At 33.8% G+C, this 19,803-nt stretch overlaps 2 protein-coding genes across 2 annotated transcripts; both read right to left on the bottom strand.

Moving 5' to 3' along the window:
* Positions 1–5,103: 5,103 nt before the first annotated feature.
* LOC101740091 (inositol polyphosphate 5-phosphatase E) lies at positions 5,104–15,945 on the bottom strand. The gene is made up of 10 exons (XM_004925848.5): positions 15,124–15,945; positions 14,860–14,979; positions 13,141–13,269; positions 12,429–12,586; positions 11,428–11,700; positions 10,419–10,519; positions 9,789–9,914; positions 8,615–8,732; positions 7,255–7,393; positions 5,104–6,303 (listed from the first exon to the last, which is right to left on the bottom strand). The coding sequence occupies exons 1-10, from the start codon at positions 15,786–15,788 to the stop codon at positions 6,189–6,191; spliced, it is 1,944 nt and encodes a 647-aa protein (XP_004925905.1). The 5' UTR covers positions 15,789–15,945; the 3' UTR covers positions 5,104–6,188.
* Positions 15,946–16,075: 130 nt separating this feature from the next.
* On the bottom strand, positions 16,076–18,616 carry LOC101746422 (uncharacterized). Its single transcript, XM_004925813.5, has 4 exons — positions 18,356–18,616; positions 17,531–17,661; positions 16,813–16,942; positions 16,076–16,309 (listed from the first exon to the last, which is right to left on the bottom strand). The coding sequence occupies exons 1-4, from the start codon at positions 18,408–18,410 to the stop codon at positions 16,149–16,151; spliced, it is 477 nt and encodes a 158-aa protein (XP_004925870.1). The 5' UTR covers positions 18,411–18,616; the 3' UTR covers positions 16,076–16,148.
* Positions 18,617–19,803: the final 1,187 nt, after the last annotated feature.

The raw sequence follows: 19,803 nt of genomic DNA, 5'->3' as shown, positions 1-19,803 counted from the left end.
CAGACATGCCATTAAGACGGATAGTTTTCTATTAATAACATTTAAAATTACATTCTGATTCTGATTCTTTCGAGTTCTGAAGACTTCAGTAATGCCTCTCTCATATCTGCGTCTATGGCTATGAAGCCTCAATTGTCGCTATGTCGTCGCGGCCTAAAGGATAAGACGACTGGTGTTCTTGTGTCGAGCGATCCGACTGTGTTTGAATCCCGCAGGCAGGTATCAATTTTTGTAATGAAATAAACACTTAACGTATGGTCACGAATTACTACAATAGATTCATAAGTTCTGAATTTGCTGTCCAAAACAACGCCAAATATCAAAATACTTTATTTACTATTGTTGTAATTAAGTGCAAATAAAAAGATAATATTAGCATTTTTTTTGTATTCTTTCCAAACTGTAAACTATTTCTGTAATCGAACGAAATTTATAGAGGTCGTTTGTTTAAAATTCGAAATTAATTTACAATCAGACATCTGGCAACCCTTACAATACCGCAGAACGATAACGCCGTTAATATTTAAAATATGCAAAGTGACATTTGGACTTACAGCATACCTTGAGGAATTCACGACAAATAAGATAAGTTACGTGAGCATTAAATTTTTGAGAATGGGAGAGGCTCATTTAAAAGAAAAATGTTATTTTTATTTTTCATATTGACAATAGTCATTTCGGATCTAAATAAAAAAAGTATAGAATTAAACATTCGGATATTCTACATATTGGTTTATAAAATGTTATACAAAAGTTGTACTTTTAAACAGTTCATAATAGTTAAATAGTAGGTATAGTCTAGCGTATTTAACTACGTTAGATAAATCTAAATATCTGTTCATCAAAATCGACATCAACTAATATTGACCGATCTTGAATTAATGGCAAAAATTATTAGAAGCTAAAACTTTAGAACATTATAAGCATTTATTACTAGTACTTATATGTATATGCAATTTGTAACAAATAAATCGGACATCTTCTTTCATTGAACCTAAACATAATATGTGGCGTCAAAATATGTAAGAATACCCACAATTATATTTATAGATCTGTTTATAAAGACAAACAGTTTTCTCTTGTGTCAACCGATTTCTTTTTTCCTTGGCCATTGCGAAGTTTGTTTTAACAATAATTGGACGAAAACTAGTTTACATAATTCAACGAGTAAGAATCCCATAGACACAGTCCACTGTTTCTCGCCCGTTCTTCTTAGTGTGTGTATGTGCCAGTGGTAGATTCTGCAAACCACTGCTGTTGTTGGGGCCAATCAATCAATCATTTTTTTTTTATTCAACATAAATGAAAGTACACACTTGTTGAACGTCAAAAAGGAACAACCGCCAATTCACAAAAGCTAACCTCCTTCCTGAGAAGAACTGGCAAGAAGCTCAGCGGGCATGTCCTTTTTTTTAATTTTAGATTTTTTTTAAATTCATTTTTACAAGATGTATTATAACGTAACAATTATTGCAATATTGAAATGCCCGGAGCGAGCGACTCATTCCCACTTTGTGCAATCTTCTAGATAATCATTGACTTTATAGTAAGCTTTATTGCACAGATGTTCTTTAATAGTTTTCTTAAGCCTATGTATATGTAGGTTCTGAACATCTTCACAGAACAATGTTAACAATCCTCTAAAGTTCAACCCCGTGAGCTCACCTATGAGCCAGTGCGTAACTGGAATAGCCCTTGGGTTACCAGCGAATAGGTACGGAAAAATAAAGATAAAAAAGGATGTCCTTGTTCGAAAATTTGGCAAAGTAAAGCCAGAAACATAGCTCTTTTTCATTCATTTTGACTATTTATAGTTTTCTATTTAATATTCCTGTCTGCACGAGGTATCTTACATAAGGTTACGTACGTTTATGGAAGACAGGTCAATAAGTTTAATACTTGTGACTAGTGAATGCATTTTTAGCATCTCTTCTACTTTAAATATAGATAATATAATCATCTATTAGTATCAGTAGTAATCACGTAGTGCAAAATAATTAAAATCGTCCTTTTAGAGATGGGACAATTGACAATAATCTTATTTACTAAGTATATTTTCTAATTCTGTCGCAGTTCTTAATGGTTTAATTTATTTATTTATTTCTATACATTAATACTAGTTAATGTCCTTTAAAGTTTTGATTGAATTAAATTTAATATATTGATGCAATACAATGACAAACAAAAATAGGTTGGCATATCAATCAAACTTTATACATGGTATCCCAAAAAGAATCGATAATCCTGAAACAACACATAGTAGAGATATTAGGTACACAAAAAAATATTCAAGTAGTACGCAAATTACGTATTTTAAAAAAAAGTTGATACATTCCATGCTGTGCGTTCTGGAATATACAGCAGCTATGAATAAATGAAATCCATAGACTTTTTGATGTTCTAATATTCTACATGGACTTCACTAAGGAATATCGTATGCGTACCTAGCTAGTGTAAAAATGCTGAAATTTTAATCATGAAATTTGGTAATTTTTCTTTATTTTTAATTTGGGTACTATCTAAGAAATATTTTTTATTATTATTTATTTTGTGTCCCCAATAGCTCTACTATGAGGTGTTTCAGGTTTATCCATTCTGTCTGGGACACCCTGTATAGTGTATATGTACGTGAACATGGTCTGTACGGTCATTGACCGTAGATTTTGGGCGCTTTACTTACGTTACATCAAATTGGTATACCAATAAGCTTCGATTACCAAATAAAAATTGTTTTTTGATCTACGGTAAGGATGGTTGTTACAACTTCAATAACAAGAAGAGCGTTCTTAAACCTCCCTCTTAAGCCTACAAATTTGATATAATGTAATGTAATAAGAGTCATTTTGAATAACAAAACCACACCGACGCTATGATTCAAGCAACCACTCACATTGCTACTAACAATAATCACTTTCTTGTGTTTAAATTGTTTTGATAAAAATCATTATAGTATTCAGTATTTTTAAATGTATCATTTTCAATAATATTCAAAATTTAAAATTTAAACAATACTAAGAACAAAATAATGCACACATCTAAATTTATACTACAAAAAAATCCTAATGATTTAAAAAAATACACGTATGTCGAAAAGAATGTGCGAATCTAGCTAGTCTATTGTGATATAATTGTAACTTTTATGAATATTATTTTATTTAGTTTAGGCAGGAAACTATTGGTTTATAACCATTTAACTCCTTTTAGAAATATGTTTTCTTTTTTTAAATATTTTTGCAGTTTAGGTGGACACAAAAAAAAATATTCGAGGATGAGCATGCGGCGCACCTGATAGTATGTGTTTATTGTCGTCCATAATGTCTAGCAAAAACTAGAGCGCCCTCTCCCTAAAATCGGACTTGTCTGTGACAATTGAACCATGACGATAATGCACATATCGATGCTTGAAAGACAAACGTGAGCGACAATAACGGCTTTATACATAAATGATAGGCAATAACTATATTCGATGCGCAAAAAAAAAATATTTCTAGGTCTATTAAAATCATTTCAATCCTACCGCTAGTTTCGTTAAAATATAATTTTTTTCAGGTATTTCAACTTTAAATTAGTCTACTGTAAAGTTCACGCATTGTCGCTTAAGCCTTGTTCGGACTAGGCGAGTATTTTAGTCGAGTACCGAGTAATTTAGTAGCTAAATGTGTCTGAGCACCAAAAATTTAGTCTGGTAGGTTAGTAAATAATTTAGTCAAGTCAATCCATTTTGTTCTATTTTTCGGGCGAGTAGCGAGTAGTTTACCCACTAAATTACTCGGTACTCGACTAAAATACTCGCCTAGTCCGAACAAGGCTTTAGTCACGTTTGCCTTTCAAGCGTCGATATATTTTTAAACACATCTATGTAAATACATATATTTGATATATTGATGTTGATTAAATCTCTAATTACTATTATTTTAAACTAAAATATATTATTTACTGTTCTATTGAATTTAAGGAATGAATATTAGTATTCATTCCTTAAATTCAATAGAGTTATTCAATAGAGATATTAGTATAATAGACTAGAACGAATTTCAATAACAGCGTCTCATTATAATGAAATGTTCAGAACACTTCAAAACTTCCAATGTATACATATATATAGATAGTTAAGGCAGATTTTAAGTACCGTTTCAGAAACATCACAATGAGAACTATTTAGTTTTAAAAGCTCGTTTCGCTACACAAAACTACACATCTTATAATACTAATAATAATAATAATAATAATAGATATATTTATGTATTACATATTTTAGTTCCTATAATCTATAATGTTTGAAACTTTCGAGAGGTCACATGCGTACCAAAAAACTTGGGTGGCAAAAGAGAATTTTACTACTAGTTTATACCGCCAGAGGCGCCAATTTTCTAATAACAGTCATGCTCTGATTGGAACATTATCTGTTTAAAGTTTTGTTATAAATTATAATATGTATTCTTGAGTTGATAATCCTTTCATAGCTATATATACTTTTTTTAATATGAAGCTAAAATACAAATATATACGTATTCATAATGTTAATTTGAAAATTGTAATTAAAACAGCAGCAATTATATTTTCACTATATCTTTGCACTTGGCCTATTATCGATTATTCTAAATCATTAAGTTTAATTAGAATCTTACTTCTAGTATGCATATAATCAAAAGAAAAGAAAATTTAATCAAAAGTCATTCGATTAGTATTTACGAATCGAATAACATTTGATCATATTTTACATTTAGAATATTGTAGTTTCTCAAGCTTTTCGGGTTGAAACTAATTTCGGTTTCCAAAGTCAATTATAGTTTCGATATGATCAAATTGGATTATACACGTAAAATCACTGGTATCATTTAGGCTTTTGCGTATAGGCAGCCCTATTACACGGACCCTTACCGAGAGAAAATATTATTTATTCTTTTTCTCTACAATATAAGCAGTTCTGCATGTCCCTGAATCTAAAAGTGCATGAGCGATTACTGCGTGAAAATAATAAAGCTTGTGTCAAGTGATTTTATAATCAATGCAGTCAACAATAGAGTACATAATACACGAACGTAAGCAGTTCGAGAAACATTCGGATTACGTAATAGCTTATTTAAAATAAAACTACAAATCGCTTAATCTCTATTTGATATTAACAATGTAAATAAAATATAATTATCTTTGTGAATACTGACGTTCGATTTTTGGATAATGACTAGATTTGTTTTTAATTTTTTCTTCGCACAAAAGTGGAATAAGGATTCGTACTCTCGAACAAATAAACATTATTTTGTGATGAAAATTAATAATTAATAAATAAAACCGTCTAGCGTACATTTGACATCTTTGATGTGTTTTACTAAAACTAAATATTCTATTTGAAACTAAACAAAATGTTCTTGTTGATATGTCTCTTTCCAAACATAAACAAAGTCTGTTCATTAATTTTTTATTTTTTAACTAGCAAAGTTTATTGTGTAACCTTTACGCATCACTGAAATGATGCAATCAAGAAGCGAACGCAATTTAATTCATTTTTTATCGATTAATATTTTTTTAACATCAATAAGGCTAAAAAATTGAATTTCGCCGATAAAAATCAATTGATTTTTAATCGATAGAACATTTTTCAAAACCTGCATCTAATGAAGGTTTTTTTTTAAATTAACAGTTATACGACTGAATAAAAATTAAATTCATTGCACTCATTTCAACTTAAACTAATAAATAACACACAAAAAAACACGTGCTACAATTAAATGTCTTTTTCCTTTATAAATTACGTTAACGAAGATGATATTCGTAATCCGTTTGAATTTACTTTGGTAAGGTTTATTTATTGTCCTGTTAAAAAATAAAGTTCCAGTTTTAATTATTACTTTTTGCTACTTATATAAATTACGAGAAAATGAGTAATTTCTTAAAGCTTAACGCTCATTAACACAAAATCGAAATAATTTAAAACGATATAATGTTGCCATTGTTGTTAAAAATCTTTTCAACATGTTGTTTCATCCCATCACGCTTAGTGTTTTTATTGGTTAAAACGATAGATTGAATTCGATTCGGGACAATGAAAGTTAAGCTAGAATTTTAAACTATTTGTACTTAATGTTTATAGAGTTCCTTCACGGCATATATCTATTGAACATCGAATTTTGTGACTAATCCAATTATCGATAGGATACTATTCCCATCACTATAATTTCAAATGTTTATTATTGTACGTTGCAAACGGCTGACGTACCGGGGGCGTGGTCGAGGAGTGCCCGCCGGCGTTTTATACCTTCCAGGTAAACTTCACGATTGAATAAGCCAGCAGCTAATGGCACTCTGTGGAAAAAAGAATTGTAAATAGACAAAAACCGACTTCAAATAGAAAAAAAAGACATTCCAAAACAAATTATTATACACTAAAAACAATAATCATCGAAATCGGTTGGCGTGATATTGAGATATTGAGTTATTGAGTTATTCATCTATTTGTCGCGCACGTACTTAATGCAAATTTAAGACTTATAATATGGTTTTCTCATAGATACCATTATCAGAATTGGACTAAATTGAAATGGGACCACACGGGAAGCGCCAGCTTTCTAATAAAAAAAGAATCATCAAAATCGATTCACCCAGTCAAAAGTTATGAGGTAACAAACATAAAAAAACTTAGTCGAATTGAGAACCTCCTCCTTTTTTGAACTCGGTTAAAAATTCGATCTTTGGTACCACCTTTTTATCGATAGCGGGCAACCGTAGCTTGAATAGTGGTAATTTTTTTATTATTTTTTTATTTTTGCTTAGGTTGGTGGACGAGCTCACGGTCCACCTTATGTAAAGCGGTTGCCGGGGCCCATAGACATCTAAATTCTGCCAGCCACCTTGAGATATGAATTCTAAGGTCTCAGTATAGTTATAACGGCTGCCCCGCCCTTCAAACCGAAACGCATTACTGCTTCACGGCAAAAATAGGCTGCGTTTTGGTACCTTTCTGTGCGAACTCACAAAAGGACCTACCACTAGTAATTACGCAAATTATAATTTTGCGGGTTTGATTTTTATTACACGATGTTATTCCTTCATTGTGGAAGTCAATCGTGAACATTTGTTAAGTACGTATTTCATTACAAAAATTGGTACCCGCCTGCGGGATTCGAACACCGTTGCATCACTAGATACGAATGCACCGGACGTCTTATCCTTTAGACCACGACGACGACAAACGATGACGGCGGTAGCTACCCTACGTATTAATATATAGATTAGATGAATAAGCTCATAGCTTACACATCGGTGCCGGGACGCAGCGTCGTGGAGAACAAAGCCCAGACCGGTTTGTGGTCGCTCGTGCACACCGACTGCACAGAGTTGTACGCGAGACACTTCACGCCTGACGACACCGGGACCGCGCTGATGCGACGAAGACCTTCAAAAAGAACATCCATACCGTTCTGGTATAAGCCGCAGCAAAAAAGAAACGAATCTAAAATGGCGGCGGTGATCATGCGCTCTCACTCTAAACTATTGCTGTCTTTAGTCGCACACGGCGCGTACTGCATGCAAAAAAAATATCAGTTCTGACTTTGTTGTTGAGTTCGAGTTTTTTCACATTCGATTGTGCGACTTAGATGACTGGCAGCAAAAGTGTCTACGCAAGTTGCATCCCAGCTGAGACACCTCAACCTCTGCCAGGGCATAAAGTAAAGTACATTCTCATTTGTTTTTTTTTATATTTTTTTACAATAAACAACTTTTTTCTTACTATCTTTCTTTTTATTTGTTGACCCAACCAGGTCTATGTACCTGTGTACCTATGTACCTGGCGTCTATTTACCTGTACTGACAGGTTTACAGGACGCCATTTTCGATTCGTTTCTTTATTGGCGCAACTTATAAATTAGGAAATAAAGCGTGCGTGATCTAACAAGTAAGTAGGACGGTGTAGTTTTGAAACCTAATGACTTCATAGTTCTACAGTACCCGGCGATAAATATTGCTCGACGACCTTTGGAAAGAGACAATCGGATCTATTCGGTTTCGTAGAGCGTTATCTCTGTCGCACACTACCAATACTGAAGGTCGATGTGCAATCTTTAGCGCCGGGTACTGTACACAGATAAGATGCTTTGATACAATCCATATTTAGCGTCAATTTTTCTAAACGCATTTATTTAGCATGATTACGCGAATAGCTCCCACATTGAAGGAATAGGAATAGCTTCCACATTGTGTATAAGAATTTGAACATTTTATTTATTTATTGCTTACACACATCATGTCATATGAGCCCGTAAACATCTAAATTAAATTTCGTTTGTCAAGTTCCCAAACTAATCCGGAAGTGGTAGTCACATAAATTAGTTGGCTAACCTAAAAACCTATATAAATATATCCATGAAACTGTTAGTATGTCCACCCACTTGCGGAAAGCAGCTTCAGACACATTGTCACCGATTTGTTATCAGACTTTTATTTCTGTACTCATAAGAAATCTTTTACATCTTAAACACTAAGCTTTCCTATACTGAGCGTTAACATTAATTATTTATAGACAGGGCACACCTGAACCGCTGTTCACGGCTCAAGACTCTTTCCAAGTTTAGTTTAATAATAATTAAGTCGTTGCTAGAATGTTGTAGTAAGTCACCTGAAAAGGCCGAGGTAGAGTTATTGGCCATGGTTCTCGATTTATACAGTATCCGGTCCGTGTACGCTGGCGCCCTCTGTTTGCTCGACGTGTCGAATTGTTGACTTCCGGGATCGTACTACAAAATTAGTATTGCCTATGTTGAAAACTTGACCGATTAGCACATTTGTGTGCACACATGTCCTACAAATATGGTTCCTTTTGTAATGAAATTGAATAGCTCAATTTTCGATGTTAATTTGATGACGTATTTATTATTCGAAGTTACTCAAAAAAGGTTTTGATATAATATGAAGTACAAATTTCTCAGCAAACTTTTTATTATACGTAGCTACTAGTCTGATATCAAAGCTATAATGAAATGTCGCGGGGCGCGTTGAAGAGAAGTCGTGGTTGAAAACCTTTATATTTATAATGTGTACTATTTTTATTTATTATTATTTTATTAATATATAGTGCGTTATAAATTCTACGCGGCAGGTAGTGATGCTATGAAAACTTATTTTTAATTTACTGTATTTAAATCACACCCCTGCTCATTATTCGCGAAGCAATCATGCGTTCCTATATAGAGGGTGGAGAGTCATCATATTATAATTATATGTAATTAAGACTTCATTCTCATGTCTCTAGTTGGGAGGCGGCGACATTTACTTTGGGACGACTATATTCAGTAAGTAGTCAGGTAAGCAGCGGCATGCTAACTTAACATACGACATCTATACTAATATTATAAAGCTGAAGAGTTTGTTCGTTTGAACGCGCTAATATCAGGAACTGCTGGTCCGATTTAAAAAATTCTTTCAGTGTTAGATATCCCATTTATTGAGGAAGGCTATAGGCTCTATAACATCATGAGATCCATACAAGTGGAGCACCAATATAGAATGTTTCAAAATATTTTCACTTTCTACGTAAATGAAGTGGGGGGGTAAAATTTAGCGTTATGCCAAAGTAACTATACAACGTGGACGGAGTCGCGGGCAAAAGCTAGTTAAAAATATTAATTAAAACCGTTTTGTTTTTCTACTATTTACGAAGTTTAGAATACTTTAAAAAAAAGTTTAAAAACCATGTAGTTTTAATTATGTGTACGACTGGTGAAAACCATAGATAATAAATAAATAAAAACGGCAATCCGCACCTAAACGTTAATGCTAGTTTCGGCTGTTACCTTGTAAGTAGGAGGAAATGTTATCGGGGCCTCTCTGAAGTCCCTGAATGCAGCGCCGTCCTCTAATACGGCTGTCAGTTGGTCGGCGTGCAAAAGCCCATGAGGTAAGTACGGAGGCAAAGGAAACTGAAAACGTTTTGTTTAATTACCGATAGAACGATTATAAGCTGCTAGTCTGTGGTAGAGAAACAGAAAGTAGCGAAATACATTTAAAGCTCTTGCATTGTAAATGAATATATTCACATAAAAATTCTATACATATAAAAATCGCCAATGCGACGAACGCATTAAGGTATACCTTGCATTGCTTAACAGACACAGAAACGAAGATATATTTGAACCACATTGTTATTTGCGATAAAAAATGATAATCTTTTTGACAATGGCAAGCAGTCATCGTGTTGGTCAGATCCTGGTTCAGAATCTAGAGTAGTAATGCCCCCACAGACTTGGGTTTGAACAAAGCTGTAATAACAGCGCTAAGTTTGTTTTATAATTGTTACTTTTTTCATTTGTAAAAAAATGCAGTTGGCAACCGTACGGCATCGTATATGGCTATTGAATTCTCGACGATATTTTAGTGCCGCGTAGATATAAAATGGCATGGCACAGTTCAAAACCGAGATATACCTGAGTTTGTTCGATCCATCTCAGCACCGCTGCTCTCGGCTCGCCCAGTCTAAAATTAAGATCCCCACACCAAAACACGTAGTCGAAATTATTCGTGACATCTGCAAAAGTTATAATATATACATACATACATATATGTGGGGTCTTCTATTCGATTTGGGCCAATGAAACAGTTGATGGCCTCACACAAACTTGATTCTTATTCCGTCTTTCTTAATACTAGTGGTCCCCGGTAGTCGAAATTCGACAATAATTAATTGAAATTATAAGTTTATACACTATTATGGTTCTATTGTCAAAGACCATTATACTTCTATAATCACAGATTTCGCCAAGACTACATTTTAGAGAAATATTAATAAAGACAAACCGTATTTAATCTATTCTAAATTTGACCACAGACTATAAGTAATAAGAAAATTTTTACAGTAAAAAAATACGTATTATGCATGCGTTTGTGTGTGTCACATACATGGTAGTTGTGTAATTTTTGTTTTTATTGATTTACTTACTATTTTTTTTTTTGCATAATGAAAAAAAAATCTGCAGTCCTTCTCTATGTTCTCTATAAGTGTGGGAAACTTCATATTCCTCCGTCCGCGCAATTTTCGTAAAAAGGGGTACAAAGTTTTTGCTTCACGTATTAATAGATAAGTAACTAAAATATAAACTTCTTACGTCTTCAGAGTTTAACTGCGTCTTCTTAAATATTAAGTGTATTTATTATCTATGCTGCGTATGTCTGCCGTTGCATCCGATAACTACCCTCATTCCTCCTCTCAGTTAAAAAATAAAACTATATGTCCAACATTCATTCGCCGTCTTTCTTACTTCCTAACACGACATCTCCTATCTCTCTCACTCAGTCATGCTCCATATCTGTCATTCAGTCATACCGTTCCGTTCCTACATATTATATATTTAATCTCCATTGACAAAAACACATACACACACGCACACACATAATTATTTAATCGCACATGATACACAACTTAACAATTTTTATTACCTTTACTCTTGTGACGACACGGTAAGTTCTTCGGTAAATCAATAGCTCTGATGATTCTCTTTATATCCGAAACCCTTTCTTTGACCTTCTCTTGGTGCGCCGTCAAATGGGCGGTCACGAACAGAAAGGTCGATCCGAATAGAGCGAAGGAGATCGCTACGGCGCCCTTCGTACGAAACGCTGTCCCGGGACGGACCGACAAACTGGCGTCTTCGGGCAGAGAGCAGAACCAGATTAAGTCTCTCCGGATGAATATCGCAAGATGTATTGTACCTGAAATATAATACGAGATTAATTAAGGTATGCCGTAAGGACTTCCTGTCATAACAAATAATTAATAACGATAGAACTTAGTAGCGCGCCATCTATCGAGCGTTTGTGGAACTGAGCGAGGAAATTACAGCCAAGTTTCATTGCATCAATGGTATGCGACTAGATTGAAGTCGCCTGACTTCAATCTACGATTAGGATCCAAAAAAAAAGGATATCCTTTTTTTTTTAAATAAGATAAATCTATTGTTTATCTATTGATAAAATACTGACTGAGTATCAATTCTGTAAAGCCATGGAAATCGCATCGCAATACAGTTTTAATTTGTATCATCATCAGAATTTAGTATTTTTGGTTCTTAAAGGACACTTAAAACTCAGTATAACATTAGACTGTTAAGTCATATTACAGATATTTATAGACAATAGGTTTTATCTTTATAATAGTTCTGTACACAGTGCTTTCAAAGGAGAACAAAAATACCTGTTGGTCATCATTACGGTGGCGGCCCAAGGCATCTTTTCGTGTATCTAAGATATTGCTTGTTACACTAAATGTTTAAATAGAACCCATTTATTTTGTGGAAAGGGTGTTCCGTAAACTGAATTAGATCCACATTTCGAAATTCCACATTCAAAGACCTTGTTCTGTTTCAATCAATGAATGGGGTATTTGTGTTTTCAATAAACTGTCTAATCAAAACAAGTCCTTCAACAGTATAGTTTCTCACCTAGATAATATGAATGTAGTAACAAATGAGATGGTCCCAAAAGCTCCTGTATGGTTATCTCCCATTCAGTACGTTCTGAGTATGACTCTTGAGTTCCTATAGCAAACACGTCTGGTACATGTTTAATTTGGTCGGGAAATATAAAATCAGCCAACTCTCTAAAAGTAAAAATAAAAACTTTCGTTTCATTTAAAATGGAAAATGTCAAATAACAAATATAACAACTATATAAGATTCTATTTGAATTTTTCTATCAGGCTGGGCATCAAATAGACAAACAGGTGCATAGATAAATAATTAATTTTTACATATAATTTGATCATAAGCATATTTTATAATGAATAGTGGTAGATTTTTAGGCTGTTATGCTTGGCAGTTGATGGCCAGTATGTGGTGACATTCACTTAATATCAAATGGTTCATGAAGTAATTGTGTCAAATAATAAATTTAATAAGAATATGTTTTAAATATTAAATTGAAGTTTTCACTGTAAAGTAGTGTTCATTCGATTTAAATTTTATTTCATTTTATTTCAGACTGCCAACCTTTAACCTTTAACAAGGGATTTTACTAGTTTCACCGAGCATATAGGCTCAGCCTGGGAGATGTTGCTAACATCTGATTTCGTTGTAATAATTTAAAGATTTACTATTTATAAGTTGCATGACTGGGTACCGATTATATTAGTATTTTAATACAATCAGATGTTACCTTGGCGGTGCTTGCCCATTCATGTTCCATGAGCCAACAAATATCTTGACTTCTCTATCAGGAAAAACATGTTCTAGTTCAGCTGCGCCGAGGAGTGAATGTGAGGCAAGTCTACCATAAAGGTAATTTCTGAAATAAACATTTTCATTTGATCTTTCCATTTTTGTAATTGAAGTACCAATAGATTTTTCTGCATTAAAATAGAATACGACACTAAACACACGATAAAAAAAAAACAGTGTATTATATAAAACTTTTAAAACATGTTCTGTAGAATGTACTACAAGTTTTAATTTAGGATCTCATTTTCGTAGTACGTTATTGTAATTAACTTCAAGGTAACAGTGACTCAGTCCCCATATTGTACTTGGCTGATAAGGTAAAGGCAAAGTAAATAATTAGTTTGATTTATTTATGACTCATTACTTAAATATATTTTTTAATGATTATATGTTATAAAACATTCTCTGAAAAATAGCATAATATAAAAATATCAGATGCCTATAAATTTCATCTGATAATATTATGTATATAGTGTCAATGTATAATATAATAGAAATATATAGTATTTCTAATTGACTTTTTTATTATTATTGGGTGAACGAGTTCATAGCCCACCTGGTGTTAAGTGGTTACCAGAGCTCATAGACATCTGCGATGTTGATGCTGTCATCCACTTTAAGACATGAGTTCTTACAATTACAATAGTTGCACCATCCTTCAAACCAAAACCCATGAATGCTTCACGGTAAAAATAGGCTGGGTAGTGGTATCTAGCCATGCAGAATCACAAGACTACCACTATTATACCCCAATTAACAATCACCATTACAATTCATCTATAACAATTATTTATTAATTGGTTGCTTATGAAAGGAGCTAATGCTTATTTTTTAATACCTTTATTTAAACTTTCTTTATAAAGTAAATTTAAGATTATTTTACATAATTCTAATATGTTTGATAATTTATTGTATAAAGAGTATTGGTAAGTGAGCTTGGCTACTTGTTTTGTATTAGATTTCCTTTCCATCTTCAGGACAGATGGATCAAGTGTCAAAGGTACTCTGGTGGTGGTAAGGTAGCCTAACAAAAATATCACCAGTGGCAGCTGTGAACCTCCACCACCAGATCAGAATAAGAACTCACTGAGGGAATCTAGCTAGAAACATAATTAGCTGATGCTATAAGGCAAGTGTGACAACAAATTTGGCTGAGTTTGGTTTTCTATTATACTACTTCATCCCGAATAGTGGTTTTTTTCCTACATATTCGCTGGTAACCTAAGGAGCAATTTCAGCTGCTCGCAGATGGGTAGGTGAGCTCATGTGCTCAACCTGAAATAATTTGCTTATACTAGCCCTAGCAAGAGTAGTGCTTCGCAGAATCTACCACCAGAACAGAATTGCGACCAACTGAAAAAATGCAGCGAGAAATTCAGTTGATTGTGTCTATGGGTAATAGCTTTCTCTCCTTATTGTTGTATTCTGCGAAATAACATGGCTAAGCATTCTCGACTAGTTATCTTACTTTTTTAATACTCTACTTTTATCTACAGTGAGACTTGAGTAATTATTTTTTAATATACCATTTATTTCAGTAGTTTTGGTAATAATTTATAAAATACTATAGATAATAATATATAATATACTATATAATAATAATACCGTAAGTAGTTTGTATTAAGCATATGATTGTATATGGATGTTTATATCCTACCTTTCACGAGCTTCTTGTGTGGGTATGAGGCGTAGCACCTGTGCAGCAAGCAAAGAGTTACGTGCTAAGCTATCAGTGCTACCCGCACGAGAAGCAGACCGGGTTATTGTTGATTTACTTCTATAAAATGAAGTGGGTATATTATAATTTTTATTCATACACTAAGAAAAACCAATCTTTGTTAATCTTTAATAGATCATTTTTTTTTTAATGATTATAAATTGTTTAATAAAAAATACTACAATATAATAACCTAATAATTACCTTCTTTTACGATCTAGAGAACTACTCCTATCACTCTCGGGAGATGAAGAACGAAATAGTGGTTTGCTTTCAGTAGAAATCAGATGATCAGCTGATAAACGTTTGACAAAGAGTTTATTTTTTGTTTTGATGCCCTCAAATGAACCAGAATGTTCAAAGCTCTTTTTTGAATCATCACTTTTAGGAAATTTGATAGTTGCTTTGGGTATTTCGTCTGATTTCGTTTGAGAAATAGTTTGGTCACTTAAACTATTAATAGAATTCGATACTGGACTGCAACCTCTGGATGTATCTGGACACTGTTCATCTTTGGAATGACCTCCATCTACTAAGCTCTTGGGTCGAGATCTTCTAAAGAAGGTACGGCAGCATTTAGGGTTGATCTCCTCTTCTCTTTGGTTGTGACTGACACCGTGACTACTATTCTGGGAAAGTGGTTCAGCACTAGCATTTCGTTGATTATCTATCGCTTCTACACTGGTTTCGATATGCTGCGCACTTTGAGCTAAAAAAGGATCCGCGGGCGATATGGGCCGAGACGTGGACTGAGAAAATTCATCGTTTGATTCTGTATCAACATAGCAACCGACTCGAGGAGACTTTTTTACGAATAACCGTTTCCGCAAAGACAATTTCTGTTTTGTTCTGGTAGGAGACGTAGTCATTGTTAATTTAGTAAGAGTTTTTATGTTACTTTATGTTATTGATTACATATTTTATCTAAAATTCTTAACCTAGGTATCAAGTTTTTTAACAGACATTTTGGTAGCTATAGCTATTTTTCACTTAATGACAATTTGGACTCTTGGACACTGACAAAAGCGTTTTTCCTAGGTAACGTCATGTCTCTGAATAATCTGTGGGGATATAGTCAACCAACGTTAGCTTGAGTACGAGGTACAGATACTCTAGGACGTAATATTGTGGAAGTACTTAATGACAAGAGCTAATGTAATTTCTGTATTTTATTGAGATATTACAAAAAAATATTCTGATTTGAAGAAAATAAAATGAACATTATTTATTTAAACATGTAACCCGATTAGGATCATTATCACAGAAAAGAACAACACTCTATTCATTTTGATATTTACTCCGCTTCCTGTCCCAGGTACTAATAGATTAATGCCGGTGTATGCAGGATACGGAGACAAATTACCGCCGACTATAGACTGAATTCCATCACCTAAAACATGTGTAGTTCATTTTAGTTCTAATTTGATGACATAATATTCTGAGGACTAGATGTGTAGGACGTGAAGTAATAGCAGTACGTGTAGAATAGATAGATTGTTATATAGTTCATTATTTGTTTCTCTTGTACCTATGTAGTCCATTATTCATAGTTGCTATCTTCTTGTTACACTATAGGTACTGCCCTTTGAGCTCGATATCTATTACCGTCGCTTTGCTGTTTCTGAACTTTGTAGGCTAACATAACCGCCACCACCAACACCGCTTCCAACACAATTGAGCCTTCGGATCACTCCCTTTTAAATAAGTAATGGTATTCACGCTGTCGTGTCTATAGGTTTCAATAACCATTTAAAATTAAGTGGGTCGTTTCATATACTTACACTAATAAAAACAATCTTACAGCATGCTTCAATTATACCATTCCTAAATGTTTATTTTTATTTTTATTTTGTAATATTATAAATAAAAAATAAGCAAATTGTAATAAGTTACCAATGTTGCACAAATCATTTGTGCATGCTCTATAAAAAGTTCGGAATGTTGGATCTGTAACTTCGTGATTTAAAAAATCCGGGAAACTTTCGCAGCCCCGTGTAAAGCTTGCGATCACGCCTATTGGGTCCTAATAACAAAAGAGAAACTTTTTAAAACTTCAAAAATACAGAGCCTTTTTTGCTAACCCAGGAAACATACACAAACGAGGAGGAAGTTACCGGAGTCCTGCCTACTAATTTAGTGTAGAAGGTGGGTCTTATTGGTGTCGAACCAACTAAATCTCGTTTGATCAAGAGCCCGCGTTCGAAATTCGGATGACATTGAACTTAACTAGGACATTTGGGGCCTAAGGTGATTAATTTACCCGGAGCGACTTTCTTTCTTTCACTCTACTTCTCTCGGATGCCAGACCGATGGGCGTCAGTGCCACTGGGCCCCTCGGTTAGCGTTAAATATGAAACACGGCTAGATGGCGCTACATGCATTCTACAGGATAGCTCGCTGGTCACACTCAAAGCCAGTGGTGGAATTTCAACTTCTCTTGCCACGACTCGACATTGCCAAGCAAAGCCAAGTTGTGTGTCGAAGATTTTGCATCGCTTCCTCCAATGGCGCAGAGCGCGAAAGAGTTTTCCGCCGTGTCCAGCCACATTCACTAGTACAGTCCTAATGAGTAGTTAACTAATGATATGAATAAAGGTTATTTTTTACTTACTATGAACTCTTGTCTCGTAATTGTGCAATAAGTGAATGGACACTCCACGATGTTCGTGTTGTTTCCTATTGTCAGGCACGATTGATCCGAATCCACTGATGAAAAACTACATGCATAGCATCTGAATCGACCTGAAACAACATAGCTATCTTTTTGAAGGGCAATTGAAGGCAACTACATATTCCCGAAGCAGAATTATTAATAACTGACTCAAGAGATATGCAGAAATTAATAAATATGTAAATATTGGAAAAGCAAAATCCATATTATGTATATTTTTTATCTATAACCTAGTGGTAAGTGATACTCAGTTACCAGGTAGAATTTGAAGTCTCGATTAGGTAGGTACATTGTGGCATGACTGTCCCACCCTTTAAGCTGGGTACGTCGTTGTTGAAATACACAGGACGGTGGTATTCGTTTACACCCCATGTAGGTACTTACAATACGCCCTATTATTGTCACCTATTCGTATTTCACCCAATTCCTACTTCCGAGTCGAGAACCGAAATAAAACCTTAAATAATTCTGTCAAATAGTACCTTAAATACAATAACGTTATAGAAATCGGCTCATTTGTGTTTTTAATTGCAAAATAAAGAAAATGATTAATTCTTTCTCTTTAGTTTTAATTGTAGTCTCATCGACATACATCAAAATAACACATGCCATAATGCCATAATGCACCGAGATTGTATTTATGAGATAGTTAAAGCACTACGATAACAGCACGGCAATGACATATTTCAAGAAACAAATAATGATTATAGTAGAAATAAAAACACAATAAATTTCTTAACCAATCTTATTTAGTTCAGCACTTACCGACGGCTTTCCCAAAAAGTGCACATAAAACTAATACAGCAATGCGTAAATCCATTTTTCGTAGATAAACTTTCAAAGAATGCTCGAAAAGTAAAAACAGTATGCACACGAGTGTTTTGCTTCGTAGCTTAATCGCACTTGATAATACGCTATCTACTTATTTGCGTTAATTGTTGATATTTTGTCAATCACAGAAAGATTATCGATATCGAACTTCCTGCCTTTAATGTTTTGTCCTCTATCTTATCTTATACCTTTAAACGAGCAATTCTTGTATATTAATATATATATAATCTGAATCTCGGAAACGGCTCAGACGATTTTCATAAAATTTAGTATACAGGGGAATTCGGGGGCGATAAATCGATCTAGCTACGATTTATTGTCAGAAAATGTTGTTTTATTCGTGTTTTCAAAAATCAACTCTTCCCGACATCTATTGGCGAATAATAATACTATTTTTCTTAATTGAGGGCAACTAACCGCTAAAAGACACAACAAGATGGTGTTATCAAAAAAAAATCATCTAGGTCATCATCTAGTAGTAATCAAGCCAGAAAATTGAATATTGGCCATTTGTTTTTGCAATTTTTTTATGTTTTCGTGATAGAGTAATTTGGTTATGGACTTTAAAGGATCTTTCTCTTTATATAACAAATACTTTATGTGGGACTTGACTTTTGACTACACGAGTTTTTCAACTAGTTGGAAAAATCCTAAATGATTGGGTCTAAATTTGGCCAGAATGGTGGTATATAAGGCTGTCTTTATGCGAAGTTTTTCAAGACATTTAGAATTTAATACTTTTTATGAATTAATATCCAGTTCGTCAATAGCTCGACGATTTGTCTAATTTTTTTTGAGCCTACTTATGGGGTACCTCGAGGGATATATACATATACTAGCGGCCCGCTTCGCTTCGGAAACTGTAATTTATTATTGATTTCTCCACTATTTAATGGATGTTATTATGTTCTTATAAACATTCCTCTTCAATCACTCTATCTATTAAAAAAAACCGCATCAAAACCCGTTGCGTAGTTTTAAAGATTCAAGCATACATAGGGATATAGGGACAGAGAAAGCGACTTTGTTTTATACTATGTAGTGATGTACAAGGTAGCTTCACCGGACGTGGTTGTCCGAAGACATAGTATGTCCCTGAAACGTGTCCTCGAACGACATCCACGAATTTATATCTCTGACCATTCAAATACATTTGCGGTAACCACTTAAAATCAGATGAGTCATGACCACATACATCAATTTAAGCAAAAAGAAGTATAGCAAGCGTCAGACCTACGTCGAATCAAAGTGGTCAACAACTTAAATGGCAAACCTAACGTCTATTACAAACAATAAAAACGATTAATTGCATGATGTGTGTTTCTATTTACTATTAAAATGGGTTCTATACTGTATGAAAAAAAAAAAAAAACTTCGGTGAA

Source organism: Bombyx mori, chromosome 17 (genome assembly GCF_030269925.1).
Source record: "Bombyx mori chromosome 17, ASM3026992v2".
Taxonomy (NCBI): domain Eukaryota; kingdom Metazoa; phylum Arthropoda; class Insecta; order Lepidoptera; family Bombycidae; genus Bombyx; species Bombyx mori.
This window is presented reverse-complemented; position numbering and strand designations above follow the sequence as displayed.